Genomic DNA, 18869 nt, shown 5'->3' with positions numbered 1-18869 from the left:
AATAAAGGCAGGTGTGTGATGACACAGAAAGATTTAGAAAATTGAGATGCACGGATAGAAATAGATGGCCACAGTCTTTTTCCTCTGATCTCTGAAAACCTCCGTCTGCTTTATTTGGCATTTTGCTTGCCTGTCTCTCCCTCAGCAACCATATTTACTATGGCACTCCAGAGAATGCAGTGAATTCAGAGTTATGATTACCTGCTGAAAATAGGATAGATTTAAAATGCTACAGCAGAGGATAACAAAACCTGGGATCAGAGATGGTGTTTGGATAAAATCAACCATGACCAAATCTAGGCAGTTCAGTGTAATCAAAGGAAAGGAAGAAAATACTGAGGGTATGAATGGAGAAATGATAATGAAAAAGCAAGTTTGCACTAGGAGATTGAAATACAGAAATTCAGCATCCTCAGGACTTGGGTATTTGCTGAGCAGCAGAGCTCCCAGGCTATTGGATGTTATTTCTACTAATATCCAAACACATTTTTAATTTACTTTTTTTTTACTTGTTTCTCATTAGTGACAAATTTTCCAGTCAATGGAGTAAGCTTAAGGGAGCAGGAGATAGAACCTGGTAAGGTTCAGCTTGTATTTTTCATACTGACCCCTGGTATTCTCAACCCCAATCCCAGTCTCCAGTCTCAAAACCCGACCTGTGGTCCTGACCCTGGATCAGACTGCACACTCACAGTTTTGTCCACTCACAGTCCAGTTCCCCACGTTGTGTTTCGGAGCCATCTGCCAAACCATTAGGATTTCCAAAGAATCACAAGTCAGGTTGTCAGAGGTTTACTGTATAGGGCTTGGGAGGCTGACAATTTGGCAGGAATGCAATGATAATAATGTCAAAAAGGTGATGGGGTGTCAGTGGATGTTCGAATGGACACGAGTGAAAGGACGTCCCTCCAATGTGAATAAAGAACAAATATCAAGGCCAGATGGAGTAGGTCACTCTGGGTAAACTACAAAAGCATGCTTTCACTCCATAAACTTCAGCTTCAGGCTGAGAAAATGAGAGTACAAGCAATCCATCACACTTAAAATCATATACTTCTATAAACGTGATTTCCCATAGGAAGGGGTTGGGTCAGACTCATTGGTAGATGAGCACTGATAATTTCCCCTGGCAATGTTGGTACAATAGGAACGGGGCAAACCTGAAACAAAGATACTACTAGAGATGGAGAACTGGAATAGGGGAGGGAAAGCAAAGAGAGAGGGGACAGAAAGAAAGAGACAGGGGGGGGGGAGACAGACAGACAGACACACACACACACACACACACACACACACACACATACACACACTAAAAGAAATGAGAATCTGTTTTTAATAGAAACACAATGCATACAAGTACTTCATTCACTGCACAAAGACATAATTGACATCAAAAGATCAACTTGCAATCAAAATGTCTGACAGGTTGACTCTGGAGTATTTTAAACACCTGGAGAGTAGAAAATACAAAGATACAGTTGGAGTTATAAACCTTTTGAATACCCAGGGTTCTACTCAAGTGGGAATTTGGCATCATGTCATGAAATCTTAATTAAGCTGAATCGTATTCACATGAGAGGTCAAGTAATATTTCCAGTGGTACCAATGACAGATAGTCAGAAATGTACAAGGGAAAATCATGCTTATGCATAAAGTAAGACAATCATTATTAATAAAATATGACAATCATGTTTGGCACTCTGTTAGTTTACTGCCAAGCATTTCAGGGGCAGTACCTTACTGATGGTTATCCTTCCATCTTTTGTTCATGTCAGTATGCACTCAGCAGCAACAGCAGTTTGCCTTCAAGAACACCATTTATAGGAATGATCTCTTGCACTATTGCATTGCTATGAAACTTCAAAACGCAGATTTGCCAAACCAGTATTTTCTGAATTGACACTGCTAGCCTCCCACTCTCCAGTCTATGCCAAGCCTATGCAACATGCATGGCAGTGACAATTCTACAGTTTGACCGGCTAGTGCAGAGTTTTAAGTCACAAAGAAGTGAAAAGAGAAATGATGAAATGGAAGGAAATGAGGACAATGGTTGAATCATAATGTTTTATACAAGGAAAGCAACAATCGCCATGCTTTCAGAAAGAAAAATTCCTGCACAAGAAAACGGTCTTACCGCACTGAACAAATGGTCCACACGATTAGAGTAACAAATGCTTTAAGAATAAAGGAAAAACTTGAAAAGAGAAAAAAAGAGACAGGAGAGAAATGAAGGTCATGCCAAAATGAAAATTATATACACAGGAAGCAAAGCAAGTATAGGAATGCCCTCATGCCCTTCTCCCACAAATGAACCAACCTCAATGCAGATAAGAATCAAAGCTAATCTAATGGAGTATTCACAAACTCATTTTTGTTATGTATAACCTTCCTTATTTTTTGTTGAACCTCAAATTTACACATTCTCTTCCTCAAGGTTTGAAGATTCAAGCCTGGTTCAATCCAGTCACCTTATTAATCAACTACCTTTTGTTTACCACTTTGCCCTCACTCTCTCACATAAAGCAAAGCAACCTTTAAATACATCTCTCCCAGCCGTTCCTTTAATGCAAAAGATAATTAAGACAGTGACTCTCCCTATTTTTGTAGTATAATTGCTTTCTTTCAATATAAGGTATGTCGTACTGCTTCACCATGAATTCTACACACTCAGCCATGAAAGCAGGTCTGAATTTCATAAGCAGGTTTTGCTTGAATTCGCCTTCATTCTGCATTGGGAGGTTATTTGTTTCATCAATGCCTTGGTCAAAAGCTAAAAAGCTAAACTGGCTGACTCCTCACACATTCAACATTCACCTGCATTTTCACATTCAGGACTCAGTACTGAAAGACAGTAGCTAGTGACCGTTAATGACAATAATCAATAACATTCAAACACTGGCAAAAAACTGTGCTTCAGCATGAATGTAACACTGTGGGCAAAATAATTTGCTTTCAGAGGCATCAAAGATTGTCACCATAACCATGGACGATTAAAAGGCAACTGCAAAATAACTACAATACCTATATTTAAGTGATTTGAGTATTAAATATAGGAACAGACCAAAACTTGGACAAGATGGCAATAAAAAGATGTTAAGTTCTAAAGGCAGAGCCACAATACACAAATTGACTGCTACTTACATGATTTATATAGAGGCTTTTCCGCTTCTCTCTCACTGTAAAATATAGAAAAATAATAGTTCTTAAAAGAAACTTAGAATGAATTACCAAGTATACAGCACATTGTATAAGCTGCTCCAACCAATGCAGCAAGTAAATTCAGAATTACATTTTTCAAATCCTTCAACATCCTGAGTAACGCACACAAAATGCTGGAGGAACTCAACAGGTCAGGCAGCATCCATGGACAGCAATAAACAGACGATGCTTCGGGCCAAGATCCTTCGTCAGGAGCCTTATCAGGAGATTAGTGAATCTTACTTGCTACTTACCAGCCCATGCCTGAATGTTGTTTGTTTACATAAAGTCGCGAATGGAACTGAACGTTATGGAATCGTCAGTGAACGCTCCCACTTCCAACCTTACATTGAAAAGGAGGTCAGTGGTGAAACAGTTCAAGGTGCTTGGGCCAAAGAAATTGCTCCTACTCCAGTAGTGGTACCCTAGGGTGGGAATGATTGACCTCCAACAGCAACCATCTTCCTATGTGTGATGTATGACTCTAAACATTGGGATGGTTGTACTTGATGTCCATTAACTCAGCTTAACGATGCAAATCTCTCAATTACAGAATTATACAGCATAGAAAGAGCCCCTAGTCGTCCCAACTGGTCCATCCTGACTGAAATTCCCATGCTATCTAGTCCCATTTGCCTGTGTTTGACCTTATCCATCAAAACCAGTGTTTCCCAACCATTTTTAGCCCCATTAAAGCACCTTCATACTTGCCAATGCCCCTCTTTGGCACAGTACACTTTCTGACACCCCCATAGTGTAAAAACATGTCTACAACATGCTAACATGAGAAAAATGATTCTGCTTTAAATTTTTATTTGTCTTTAAACCTAGCCTACACAGTACCCGTGTGCTGTATAACAGCTTTGATATCAATGTGGGCCTTGAGCTTGATGGTTTTTAGCAAGAGTTGAAATATCTGGTTCAAGTTGTGACAGCAAAAGCCTTAAGTCCCCACACATAGCAATATCCAAGCGGTTTCTGCTTTTTTTGAGTTTGTGGTTCACTGCACTGAAGCCTCTTTCAACAAGTTAGGAGGATGGAAATGTAATTAAGAGCAGTTTGGCTCTTCTCCAAAAACCAGGAAACTTTGTACGACAATGTAGCCACATACCACTAAACCCGACATTTTTGAAAAGCAATTTTGCTTCTTCATCCCTCTGAATTTCGATAATTTTTTCTTGCAGGCTCTCTTACTGTTCTTCCAAATTACCCAGTCCGGAGTTTCCAGATCATTCAAATCCTTGAATTAATTCCAAAAATCCTTCTCCAGTGATCGCAGGTGTAAGCAAATCACTGACTATGAAAGAGAGTGCCATTCTTTCCATGCAGGGAAACTGTGAGAACATTCCTCTCCTAATGTTTTGCTTATATATTTCCAACTTTCTGATAAAAGTGAACACTGCACTTTTTGCCTGGATTATATTGAAATTCTCAGCCAGCAGTTTCACATCTAGAATGTTCATTCGCAACAGATCAGCTAGGTATGCCACATCTCCAGGTAGAAGTTCAATCGTGTTACCCGAGCTCTTATTGACTTCGAGCAAAAATCCAACCACAGTACCAAAAAGATCAAAGAAACATTTTAAGCAGCAGCCGTCTGACAGCCAGCGCACTTCAGTGTGAAGAAGCAAGCATTCAAACTCTTCATTGTTATCTTGGCATAGCTGGCGAAAATTTCTGCTGTTTAATGGATGAGCTTTAATTTTGTTGATAGCAGATATTCCAAGAGTCACACTTGAAAAAAGTCACTGGCTGAGATTTTTGGCTGTGAGATGTTGACAATGAATTACGCAATGGATAGCAAACAGACTTGGAATTTCTTTTTTCCTATATGCCACTAAACCAGCATGGCAACCTGTCATATATGGTGCTCGATCTGTTGCACAAGAAATCACATTCCTAATCAGAATACTTTAATCCTCAATATGCATTTTGAGCTTGTCGTAGATTCATTCTCCACTGACATTTGTTTTCAACTTTTTACAACAGAATATCTTCATAAACTTTTCCATTTTTGATAAACCGTACATATGCCATTAGCAATGCCTCGTTGTCTCGCACAGTTGACTCATCCACTTGTATCCCAAATTCTGTTTTTTGTAGCTCTGTGCATAGATGAAATGTCTTCACTCATTTCATTAATACAACGAGCTACCAAGTTATTTCTCAGAGGAATTGATTTTAAAATTCTGGTATCCATTTTGAGAACAGTGGTGAGCACTTCTGATACAGCAGGCATATTAATCTTTCACCAATTGTATGAGATTTTCCACACTTTGCTATCATTTCAGAAATGTTATAAGAAGCAATGAGACCACTACTAAAACAACAGGAATTCTGCAGATGCTGGAAATTCAAGCAACATACATCAAAGTTGCTGGTGAACGCAGCAGGCCAAGCAGCATCTATAGGAAGAGGCGCAGTCGACGTTTCAGGCCAAGACCCTTCGTCAGGACTTCGTCACCACTACTAAGGTCATTTTTAGCTTTCTTTGCAAATGGCTTGAGTGTGCAATGCTTTTCAAATGTTTCTTTCATCTTCTGGAATTGAGTAATACCCTAAGTAGCCTTTTCAGGGTGTCTTTTACAGAAGTGTTCCTGCAGTCTTGATGGTTTCATGGCTTCATTAGACAGTACAGCATGGGGCATCGCTGATCTGATGGGGACAGAATAAAACCATGCTCCAGGTATGTAACACTGTATTGACATACTTTCTGTAGTTTCTATTACTTAGCAGAATTAGAATTCAAGGCTTCACCATCTTCAGACTCACAGAGATCGTGCCATATGTATTTATCCATCATTAACGGGGCTAAATTAAAATAAAAAATTAACACAAACTGGGAATGCCTATCGGATGCTGACAGCAGCAGTGAAATGATACGGATGGAATGATGGTAGCGGCACGCAAAGGAACGGTGAGGCAAAGGTGAAAACAATCACAACAGCGAAAATTATGTTGGCAAGGATTCAGATTGGAATCTGAATGTTAGTCGCGATACAGCTGGTGTACAGCAAGCTACCTTTATACTACTCCAATTAGCGCGATTGACCAATGACGTAAGGTTTCATAATCCCTAAAGATGGTTCTTGACCGCACATATGAAGTCGAGGTCACTTTGAACAACCTCAAGAGGAATCCTCGGGGGCATGTTCACTGATTGGCTCTATTTCATCATTTGCTTCAGGCTAGCGCTATATCACTGCACCACCTGTTTTCCGTAGATCTGTAGAGAAAGGTGAGAGGATGTGCTTGACTTCCAACTGTTAAATTACATGAACTTGTTCTGTGCCATGAGTCAGAAGAACGGTTGGACACCCTAGTTGCTAATTTATGCATCCTCAATAATGTCTGTCTGTTTGGTAAAGTCAGATGAGAATGCCGAGTTGCAGATGTGTTGTGACGACCAGTGCTCACCGCCTGCACAGCTATGGTTCTTCCTGTGTTCCAGTGCCTCATCCTTTTTTTTTGGAAGTGCCTGCTCGACTAAAAATTGCTCAGTTCTCTTGCTTCAAGTTAGAGTGCCGCTTACCGTCCCTCCCCCCAAGAACCTTGAATGCCCCCACCTAAATACTTCTATTTCCCCCTTACGCTCCCTTAGGACACGTAACCGACTCATTGCAAATCACTGACCTAAACCTTTCCTATCCACGTACCTGTCCAAGCACCTGTTAAATGTTATTAATGTATCTCTTTCAACCATTCCCTTTGGCAGCTCAGTCTACGTATATACCGACTACTCTCTGGATGAAAAGCGTGCCCTCTGCTCCCTGTTAAGCCTCTCGCCTTTCACCTTTATCCCATGCCATCTAGTTCAAGATTCTGTTGCCCTGGGAAACAGACTGTTCATATTCACCCTATCTATGCCCCTCATTATTATATACACCTCTATAAGATCACCCCTCATTTTAAATTTCATTTCTTCCACCAACATAAGAATACTCTTTGAAAAGTCTGAGGTGAATTGTTACTGTGGTTCTAATCTTTGGAGAAATTCAGAATCAAATGTGAATGTTAAAGGATATAGTAATATTTGAATAGACTGGTCCTGATCAGGGGTAGTCAACATGACTTTGTGCAAGGTAGGTTATGCCTAACCTAACCAATTTTAATATAGTTTTTTTGAAGAGGTTATGAGAAAGCAGTGGGCATTGTCTGCTCAGGCTTTAGTAAGGTCTTTGACAAAGTCTGGCATGGGAGGCTGGTCCAGAAGGCTCAGTCATTTGACATTCAGGATGAAGTAGCAACCTGGATTCAGCATTGGCTTTGGAGAAAAATCTAGAGAGTGGTAACAAATGGCCACCTCTCTGACTGGAGGCTTGTCACCAGTGGTGCACCTCAGGGATCGGTGCTGGGTCCACTGTTGTTTATCACTTACACCAATTATTTGGATGGTAATGCAATAAACAGAACCAGTATATTTGCAGATGACACCAAGACCGTGAGGGTGGGGGGGTGGTGAGTGGAAGAGGGGGAGGGCTGCTGGATCGGACTAGCTGGAAAAATCGCAGAAAGAATTTCATGTAGGTAAGTGTGAAGTGTTACACTTTGGTACGCCATCCCAGGTGTCTCAGTAAACGGCAGGGCACTGAAATGTGCAGTAGAATAAAAGTAGGAACACAGGTCCATAATTCCTTCAAAGTAGCATCACATAAAGAGTGCTTCATAAATCAGGGCACTGAGTACCGCAGCTACCATGTTATGATGTGGGAAGGCCGAAATTGAGGATTGTGTGTAGTTCTGGTCACCTACCTATGAGAAAGATATCAAAAAGCTTGAAAGACTGCAGAATGCTAGCTGATGACAAGGACAGGGTGAATGCAGGGATAGGTTGAATAGGTTAGGACTTATTGCACTGGAGCATAAAAGAATGAAGGGACATCTTCTCGAGGTATACAAAATTAAGAGGGCTATATGTTGGGTGAATGCATGCAGGCTTTTGCCCCTCAGGTCACCTCACTATAGGAAGGACGTGGAAGCCTTAGAGAGGGTGCAGAGGAGATTTACCAGGATGCTGCCTGGATAAGAAAGTATGTCTTCTAAGGACAGGTTGAATGAGCTTGGGCTTTTTTCTTTGGAGTGAAGGAGGATGAAAGGTTACTTGACAGAGGAATACAAGGTGATAAGAGGCATAGATTGAGTGGATAGCCACAGGTTTTTTTTTCCCAGGGTAGATGCAAGGGGGGGCATAATTTAATGTGGTTAGAGGAAATTATACGGAGGAATATCAGAGGTAGGTTTTTTTACACAGTGAGTGGTGGGTGTACGGCACACCCTTACTAGGGGTGGTAGTTGAGGTAGATACATTGAGAACATTTATAGAGCATATGGATGATAGGAAAATCAAGGGCTATGATGGAGGGAAGGGTTAGATGGATCTTAGAGAAGGTTAAGTGGTCGGCACAACATCGTGGGCTGAAGGACCTGAACTGCACTGTCGTGTTCTATGTTCTGTGGTTGAGTGAGATTAGACCTAGGGGTGATACGGTGAAAGGAGAAATATTTACGATGAATCAGAGGGGAAACCCTTCATTCAGACAGCTGTGTGCAACAAGCTGCCAGCAGAAGTGACAGATGCGAGTTCAACACTAACACCTAAGAGAAGGTTGGATAGGTACATGAATGAGAGAGGGGTAGATGGAGCATTATGGTCCGGATGCATGGGACTGGGAAGAAAACAAGCTGGCACAGACTAGATGGCCTAAAAGGCCTGTTTCTGTGTTAGTGCTCTGTGACTCTATATGTTCCGCATTTCTCCTAAAAGGAGGTAGGAAAGAAAACACTTCTCTGAGTTCTTTTTTTTTACACATTGGCTATCTCCAGCTACTTCACAGGAGCAGTATCAAAAAACATCTGACAAAAAAAAACAAGGAGATACAAGGGAAGATGGCACAAATACAATCAAAGGGAGCTATTAAAAGCATTTTCTGGGTGGCATAGGGGGAGGTTGGGGAAGGGAGTGTATTTATGAGAAGGGGGGGGGAAGCAGATCTTTGGCAGGGAATGTCAGTGCAAAGTTCATCAGCTGAACATATGGAGTGATTAATACTAGAAACAACCAAGAGGCCAGAAAGCAGAAATCTAACATGTTCTTGAAAAGGTGAAGAGGGGCAAGCCCATCAAAGAACAAACAAAGATTTTAATATCAAAAAATTGTGTTGTGAGGAGCTACTGTGGTTTTGGACGGGATGAAGTTTACAACGAATGTTAACTGGGAGATCAGCCAGAAGTTATTGGAACAGTCAATTTTGCAACTAACAAAAGCAGGAGAGAGACTTTCAGTAGTCATTGGGCTTGACAGAGACAGTGATGTTACAGAGGTAGACATTGACAACCTTGGTTATGGTGCAACTACATGGCCAGAAGCCTAAAACAGCAATAAAAAAAAGCACCACGGCTATGAAAATTTGATTTGGTTTTAAGTAGCCTATTTCAAACAATAGGGATGGGATTGTGATTAGCTAACAGTCTGTGGCAAAAGCAATAAGTTTGGCCTTCCTAATGTTAGTCAAAGAATATTTCTGCTCATCCAGCACAGGATGACAAGCAGTCTGACAACTAGTCAGCAGAGTGGTCAAGACAGTTGGTGGTAAGTTTAAGGACACTTAATAATGTAATCACTTCATTCCACATTGAAAGAATATACCACTTTCTGCATGGTTTCCATTCAGTTTGTCCGCACTCACTTCTTTCTACCAAGGCATAATTCATCACATAAATAATAAAGCAGAATTTTCCAGACAAATTTCCCAATCTGCCACTTACAAACCTTGATGGAGTTACTTAATTATCTGTTACAACTTAATCTGTATAAACACAATACGCTGTAATCTCGATAAGTTGTCTTTTTGTTAAAGTTTAAAACATTGCCCTTTGAAAAGTATAGCTTGAGCAACACACATTTTGCTGCCGATTAATATCCCTTCCTGTCAGTTCGGATATTTTAAGGCTGCCTTGCCTGTAATAAATCCAAAATGAGTTGTGCAAAATCACTTCTACTCCCAACAGAACTGAGGTCCATAAATTGTAATAGATTCGAAGCTATTTCTCCCACACAACATAATGCAGTTCAACTCTTTAATCTGTGAATTGAAACCAAAGAATACCTCTTTAAATAATTAGGTGCAATTTTTTTTACAAAAGCCAAGAACATTGCACTTAACTGGAAATGAATAATTATGACACACTAAAAATTGTCACATTTTTGTGAAAAAAAAATTTCAATTAGCATAGTAATACTTTTAGAATTGCTAAGTCATGAATCCAGTTATTATTTCTTTAGAACTGCTCAGCAAAACCATTGACTTAGAGATTGCATAGTATTTCCTTAGTGCATGCGTAGATCATAATCACCCTAGTACCGAAGAAAATAAGGTAACATGTCTTAATGGCTAATGCCTGGTGTGTTTGACATCCACCGTCTGAAGTGCTTCACACATCAATCCAAATCCCCAGGCAACTTCGACCCACTGCAAGTCACCTCTGAAGCAAACCCCCACAGTAGAGATGCCATTTTCCTGGACCTACAGTACATTCACCACTGGAGCATCTGGATAATAACAACTACAACAACACATTGATTACAGCTCCACCTTTAATAAGTACTTTATTGATCCCGTGGGAAAGTATTTCATTACAGCAGCAACATTTAAAAACACACTTAGCAATAATAATTAATAATAATAAATATAACTAATAAAGTACAGAACAATAATATAGACAATAATAATTTATGCAATAACAATGTACAAAATAATAAAACAGAGACTATTGTACTATGATGTGTGTTCTCCTGTCACACAGAGCTGAACTGTTGTATATGCTTATTGCATTTAATAGCATGATTCCATACCAACTCATCTCTAAATTCCTGTACTTGGGATTCAACACTATCCTTAGGAAATGGATTCTTGGCTTCCTGACCGACAGGCTGCAATCAGTAAGGATGGGCATCAACATCTCTGCCATAATATTCTCAACACTGGTGACCACGAGAATGAGTCAACAGTCCCCCATCTTTACTCCCAATCACCATGACTACAAGTTTGCAGACGATACCACCTCAGTGGGACGAATCTCCAGGTAATAATGAATTTGCGTAAAGTAGATAGAGAATCTGGCGAAATGGTGTCAATGACAGCAACTTTTCCCTCAATGTCAGCTAAACAAAAGGTTTAGTCATTGACTTCAGCAAGTGGGGTGCCCACATACTCTTGTTTAAATCAATGGTGTTGAGGTAAACATGGTTAACAGCTTCAAACTCCAAGAAATAAGTATCACTGATAGCCTTTTCTGGCCTAAACACATACCCCCAGTGCCAACATTATTCGATAGCTCCTGTACCTAATAACGTGCCCACTGAGTGTACAATCATGGTCTTCTGCTGCTGCAGCCCATCTACTTCAAAGTTTGACGTGTGTGTTCAGAGATGCTCTTCCGCACAGCAATGTTGTAATTATGGTTACTTGAGTTACTGTCACCTTCCTATCAGCTTGAACCAGTCTGGTTACTGGTCTAAACAAAAACTGAACTTGTTGACCATGTCTGCATGATTTTATGTATTGAGATGCTACCATATGATTGGCCGATTAGATACTTGCAATAACGAGCTTGTGTACAGATGTACCCAATAAAGGAGTCACTGAGTGTAGACGCCATGGCCAAAATAGCACACCAGCATCTCTACTTTCTCAGAAACTAAAGAATTTCAGAATGTCTCCATTGACAATTACCTTTCTTTACAGATGCATCAAGGATAGTTTCCTATCCAGATGGATTACAGATTGCTATGGCAACTGCTCTGCATAAGACCACAATAAATTGCAAACTTGGAATCACAGTTCAGCAGTCATAAAAATGAATCTCTTCCCTATGGACTCTCCTTTTTTCTCCTCCTCAGCCCCATTCCCCAGCCTTCTCCCCATAACTTTTAATGCCTTCACCAACTTTACCTGAAAGTTAACCTTCAGGGTGTTCTGTACAAGGACTCCCAAGTCCTTTTGCATCTAAGATTTTTGGATTTTCTCCCCATTTAGAAAATAGTCTGCACATTTATTTCTACTACCAAAGTGCATGACAATGCATTTTCCAACACTGTATTTCATTTGCCACTTTCTTGCCCATCCTCCTGATCTGTCTAAGTCCTTCACAGCCTAGCTGTTTACTCAACACTACCTGCCCCTCCACCAATCTTCATATCATCTGCAAACATGGCAACAAAGCCATCTATTCCATCATCTAAATCATTGATATACAGCATAAAAAGAAGCAGTCCTAACACCGAACCCTGCAGAACACTACTAGTCACTGGCAGCCAACCAGAAATAGATCCTTTTATTCCCACTCGCTGCCTCCTACCAATCAGCCAATGCTCTCACCATGCCAGTAACTTTCCTGTAATACCATGGGCTTTTAACTTGGTAAGCAACCTCATGTGTGGTACCATGTCAAAGGCCTTCTGAAAGTCCAAGTATAGAACATCCACTGCATCCCCTGTATCTATCCTAGCTATAATCTCCTCAAAATATTCCAAAACGTTTCCCTCCAGGAAACCATGCTGACTTTGTCCTATCTTGTCCTGTGTCACCAAGTACTCCATAACCTCATCTTTGACAACTGACTCCAACATCTTCCCAACCGCTGAGGTTAGGCTAACTGGTCTTTAATTTCCTTTGTGCTGCCTTCCTCCTTTCTTAAAGAGTGGAATGACATTTGCAATTTTCCAGTTCTCTGGCACCATGCTAAAGTCAAATGATTTTTTAAAGATCAATACTAATGCCTCCACAATCTCCACCACTACCTCTTTCAGAATGCTTCAGGTGCAGTTCATCTGGTCCAGATGACCTATGTATCCTTAGGTCCTTCAGCTTTTTGAGCACCTCTCCCTTGCAATAGTAACTGCACTCACTTCTCTTCCCTCGCACCCTTCAACATCTGGCACACCGTTAGTGTCTTCCACAGGGAAGATAAGATACTCATTCAGTTCACCTACCATCTCCTTGTCCCCCATTATTATTTCTCCAGCCTCATTTTCTAGCAGCCCTATATCCACTCTCATCTCTTTTACTTTTTTACACACCTGAAAAAACTTCTACTTTCCACTTTCAAACAAGAGAAAATCTGCAGATGCTGGAAATCCAAACAACACACACAAAATGCGGGAGGAACTCAGCAGGCCAGGCAACATCTATGGAAAGAAGTACAGCCGACATTTCGGGCCGAAACCCTTCAGCAGAACAAGACTACAAGAAATTGCAGAGTTGTATACACAGTTCAGCACATTGTAAAAACGAACCTCTACTCTATGGACTGTCTATTTTTTTCATTGCCTCCTTAAAACAACCAACAAGAAGTCAGTCCTGCCAAAGAGTCTCGGCCCAAAACATTGTCTGTATTTTTTTCTATATATGCTGCCTGGCCTGCTGAATTCCTCCAGAATTTTGTGTTTTCCTTACCATCCACTTTGATATTATTTGCTAGCTTGCTTTCATATTTCATCTTTTCCCTCCTAATGATTCTTTTAGTTATTCTCCGTAGGTTTTTAAATGCTTCCCAATCCTCTATCTTCCCACTAATTTTTGCTTTGTTGTATGCCCTCTCCTTTGCTTTTACATTAGCTTTGACTTCCCTTGTCAGCCACAGTTGTACTATTTAACTATTTGAGTATTTCTTCATTTTTGGAATACATCTACCCGCTACCTTCTTCATTTTTCCCAGAAACTCATGCCGTTGTTGCTTTGCTGTCATCCCTGCCAGAATCTCCTTCCAGTTTACTTTGGCCAACTCTTCTCTCATACCAGTGTAATTTCCTTTACTGCACTGAAATACTGCTACATCACATTTTACTTTCTCCCTATCAGGTTTCAAGTTGAACACAATCATATTGTGATCACTGGTTCCTAAGGGTTCTTTTACCTTAAGCTCCCGAATCATTACAAAACACCCAATCCAGTATAGCTGATCCCCTAGTAGGCTCAATGACAAACTGCGCTAAAACACTATCTCTTAGGCACTCAACAAACTCACTCTCTTGAGATCCATTACCTACCTGATTTTCCCAATCGACCTGCATGTTAAAATCTCCCATAACGATGCTGAGGATGTTCTACGAATCTGTGGTGGCCAGTGCTATCATGTTTGCTGTTGTGTGCTGGGGCAGCAGGCTGAGGGTAGCAGACACCAACAGAATCAACAAACTCATTCGTAAGGCCAGTGATGTTGTGGGGATGGAACTGAACTCTCTCACGGTGGTGTCTGAAAAGAGGATGCTGTCTAAGTTGCATGCCATCTTGGACAATGTCTCCCATCCACTACATAATGGACTGGTTGGGCACAGGAGTACATTCAGCCAGAGACTCATTCCACCGAGATGCAACACAGAGCGTCATAGGAAGTCATTCCTGCCTGTAGCCATCAAACTTTACAACTCCTCCCTTGGAGGGTCAGACACCCTGAGCCAATAGGCTGGTCCTGGACTTATTTCCTGGCATAATTTACATATTATTATTTAACTATTTATGGTTTTATTACTATTTAATTATTTATGGTGCAACTGTAATGAAAACCAATTTCTCCCGGGATCAATAAAGTATGACTATGACTATGACTACTATAACATTGCCCTTTTGGCTCGCCTGTTCTACTTCCTATTGTAACCTGTGGTCCACCTCCCAGCCACTGTTGGGAGGCCTGTATACAATTGCCATCAATGTCCTTTTAAGACCATAAGACAAGACAAAGGAGCAGAAGGTGGCCATTCGGCCCATCGAGTCTGCTCTTATCACGAGCTGATCCATTCTCCCATTTAGTCCCAATCCCCCACCTTCTCACCATAACCATAACCATTTTACTCTTGCAGTTTCTCAACTCAACCCACAAGGATTCACCATCTTCCAATCCTATGTTGCATTTTTCTACTGATTTGATGCCATTCTTTACCAGTAGAGCCACACCACCCCCTTTTCCTACCTTCCCATCCCTCCGATATAACGTGTAACCTTGGACATTTAGCTCCCAACTATAACCATCCTTCAGCCACGATTCAGTGATGGCCACAACATCATACCTGGCGATCTGTAATATTGCAACAAGATCATCCACCTTATTTCTTATACTACAGGCATGAACATACAACACATATTTGCTGTCCTTTCTGACTCTGCATTCCTAATGATTTGATACTCAGCCTGTTGGGTGCAACCAAGTCCCATCACCTGCCTGTCTTTCCTGACAATCTGACTGCAGGCTATCTTTACTTTTTCACCATCTCTCCTATCCTGCGTCCCTTCACTCCAGTTCCCACGCCCCTGCCAAGTTAGTTTAAACCCTCCTCAACAGCTCTAACAAATATTGGTCCCCCTCAGGTTCAGGTGCAACCCGTCACTTTTGAACACTTCATGCCTCCCCCAGAAGAGATCCCAATGATCTAAGAACCTGAAGTTCTGCCCCCTGAACCAGCTTCTCAGCCACGCATTTATCTGCCAAATCATCCTGTTTCTACCCTCACTGGTGTGTGGCACAGGCAGCAATCCAGAAAGTAATACCCAGGAGGTCTTGCTTCTCAGCTTTCTACCTAGCTCTCTAAATTCTCTTTTCAGGATCTCATTGCTTTTCCTTCCTATGTCATTGGTACCAATATGTACCAAGATGTCTGGCTGCTCTCCCTCCCTCTCCAAAATGTTGTGGACGTGATCCGAGACATCCCTGACCCTGGCACCTGGGAGGCGACATACCATCTGAGTGTCCTGTTCACGTCCACAGAATCTCCTGTCTGTTTCCCTCACTATTGAGTCCCCTCACAATCACTTCCCTCCTCTCCCCCTTTCCCTTCTGCACCAAGGACCTATGCTCAGTGCCAGTAACCTGTTCTCTGTGGCATTCCCCTGGGAGGTCAACCCCCACAACAGTATCCAAAATGGTATACGTATTTTTGAGGGGAAAGGCCACAGGGGTGCTCTGCGCTAACTGCCTACTCGCATTTCCATTTCTCCTGACAGTCACCCTGCTACTCGCCTCCTGCAACTTAGGGGTGACTACTTCCCTGTAAATCTGATTATCTCCTCATTCTCCCATACAAGCCGAAGGTCATCCAGCTGCTGCTCCAGATCCCTAACACGATCTTCCAGGAGCTGCAACCAGCTGCACTTCACACAGACGTAGTTCCCTGGGAAGAACACACAACAACCATTTACTACACTAAGTACAGTTAGAGGAAAAAAAGGGAACTTTAACAAAAGCTTACCCAAAGCTAAGACCTCTTCCGAGCCGTAGATTCCTTTGAGCCAAAGCCCGACACTCCTACTCTCACCACTGGCCTACTCCCAACAATGACTGCTCCACTTGTCCCTTCTGTCCTTTTAAAAAAAACCCCACTGACCTGTGAGAAACCTCGTCACTGTGGCCAGCCCCTGCCGCTGACTGGGATGCTGGAATGAGCTCGAACGCCCGCAAAGGTCTCCTTTTAAACAAGTGTCGCTGACCTGCAAGAAACCTCGACGCCATGGCCTGCTGTTGCCACTGACTGGGCCGTCGAAATCAAAGACCACCTGCTACATTCTCTTTTCTGCCCTCTTCCACCAGACAGGAAATGTAGAAATAGATCTGGAAGCAGGTACCACCAGGTTCCATCCTGCTGTTATTAGAATGTTGAATGCCTTTTCACATATTAATATGGACTCTTGACCTCACAACTTACCTCATCATGGCCCTGCACCTTATTGTCTGGCACTAGTGCACTTCCCTTACAATTGTGACAATATATTCTGCTTTCTGTTATTGATTTTACCCCGTACTATTTCAACATACTGCTGTGATCAAATGATTTGTATGGATGGCATGAAAAGCAAAGGTTTTCACTAGTGTGCGTGACAATAACAAATGTAATTGAAACTTAATATAATCCACATGGGGATATACATGCATTCACCCCAGATATTTATTTTGCTTTCTCTTAAGTCCACCTTAGGCCATAAATAATCCGCATAATAGCAAAAGAAGTTTATCCTGAAAACCTTAATGGATTTATAGTGTCCAGCCTTCAGTTCCAGCTGCCCAGTAAATGGAATAGTTCTCTATGAAGCCACAGTGAAGACCTCTGCAATGCAGACTTTGGCATTCTATTTCCTACAGGATGGAGCTCTCGTCTCCAAATTCTGTCCTGATGAGCACATCTTCAAAAATCTAAGCATCCTTGTGAATCCTTCGCACCAACTTCAGTCTCTCCAAATCTCTTTTATATTACAGAGACCAGAACTGTGCATGAGCCAATAACTTAGCTTTAAAATACCTATAAGATCTCCTTGATATTGACTGCCCCCGGGCTAGTACACTTTTCTTTTCATTACATGAAAGATGTGGAGGCTTTGGAACGGGTGACAAAGAGCTTCAGGAGAATGCTACCTGGATTAAAGAACATTAGCTATAAGGAGAGGTTGGGCAAACCTGACAGAAGATAATTAAATTATGAGGGGCCTAGGAAGACAGTCAAAGTCTTTCACCCCAGGGTGAAAATATCAAGCTGCGAAGGGGAAAAGCTTGAAGTATGTGAGGCAATTGTTTTTTTTATATACATACAGTGAGTGGCAGGAGACCAAAATGAGCTGCTTGATGCTTGATTAAACTAATCCAATCTGCTCACACATGGTCTATATCCCTCTATTACTTGCTTGTTCATGTGCCTATTGAAATGCCTCTTAAATGTTACTATTATATCTGCTTTCACAACTACTCTCTATGTCAAAAAAATTGCCTTGCAAATCTTCTTTAATCTTTGCCCCTCTCACATTTAGCACTGGACATTTCCGCCCTGAGGGTGAAAAGACTGTCTACCCCTCATAACTATACACTTCTATCCTGTCACACTTCAGCCCCTGACACTTCAACTAAAGACTGTTCCAGGCAACCTAAGGGTCCTGTATACCTTCCTCTTATGTTTGGCCTCAAAGTGGAATAATAACAGGCACACACAAGAATAATACCCCTCCTCCTTTACTCTGTCTTTTATAGCTAAGCCAATTTTGAATCCAATCTGCCGTGTTATTGTGGATACCATGTGCCTTAATCCTCTGTATCGGCCTACCATGAGGGACTTGGTTAACTGCTTTACCATAAGTCCATGTGGACAACATCCACTGTTCCACCCCTATCAATCATCTTTGTCATCTTCCCAAAGAAACAAGCAAGCTGCCAGCACATGTGGTGCATAAGAGCTCAATTTCAATGCTTAAGAGAAGTCAAGGTAAATAATGGCAGGAGTATGGAGGGCTATGGTCCCGGTGCAGTTCGATGGAAGTAGACAGTTTAAGTGGCTTGTCATGAACTAGATGGGCCGAAGGGCTTGTTTCTGTGCTGTACTTTTCTATAACTCTATAAGAAACCACATCCCTCATACAAAGAAGTACTAATTATGCCAGAACGTCCAGGCTTTTCCAGATGCGAGTACTAGCTCCTTTCCCCCTAGGAATCTTCTCCAGTAATTTCCCTACCACTGATGTGAGGCTCATCAACAAATACTTTCCTAGTTTGTCCATAGTGCTGTCCTTAAACAAAGAAAGAACATTAGCTTTATATCTTGAAGATTCCTGCAGCCCTTGCATGTGCATCAATTAATTAAATGCAAAGATTAATTCCCTGAATAAACAAATCTGTCTGCGTCTGAAAATCTCATTTTTAGT

At 41.5% G+C, this 18869-nt stretch overlaps 1 protein-coding gene across 1 annotated transcript in view; it reads right to left on the bottom strand.

The window, feature by feature from the left end:
• The window catches only part of ccny (cyclin Y), a 252715-nt gene that overhangs the window by 41839 nt on the left and 192007 nt on the right, over window positions 1-18869 (bottom strand). Inside the window, exon 3 of the mRNA XM_063044375.1 lies at window positions 3142-3176. Coding sequence (XP_062900445.1) covers window positions 3142-3176 — 35 coding nt within the window. The remainder of the gene's footprint in view (window positions 1-3141; window positions 3177-18869) is intronic.

Source organism: Mobula hypostoma, chromosome 3 (assembly GCF_963921235.1).
Source record: "Mobula hypostoma chromosome 3, sMobHyp1.1, whole genome shotgun sequence".
Lineage (NCBI taxonomy): Eukaryota > Metazoa > Chordata > Chondrichthyes > Myliobatiformes > Myliobatidae > Mobula > Mobula hypostoma.
This window is presented reverse-complemented; position numbering and strand designations above follow the sequence as displayed.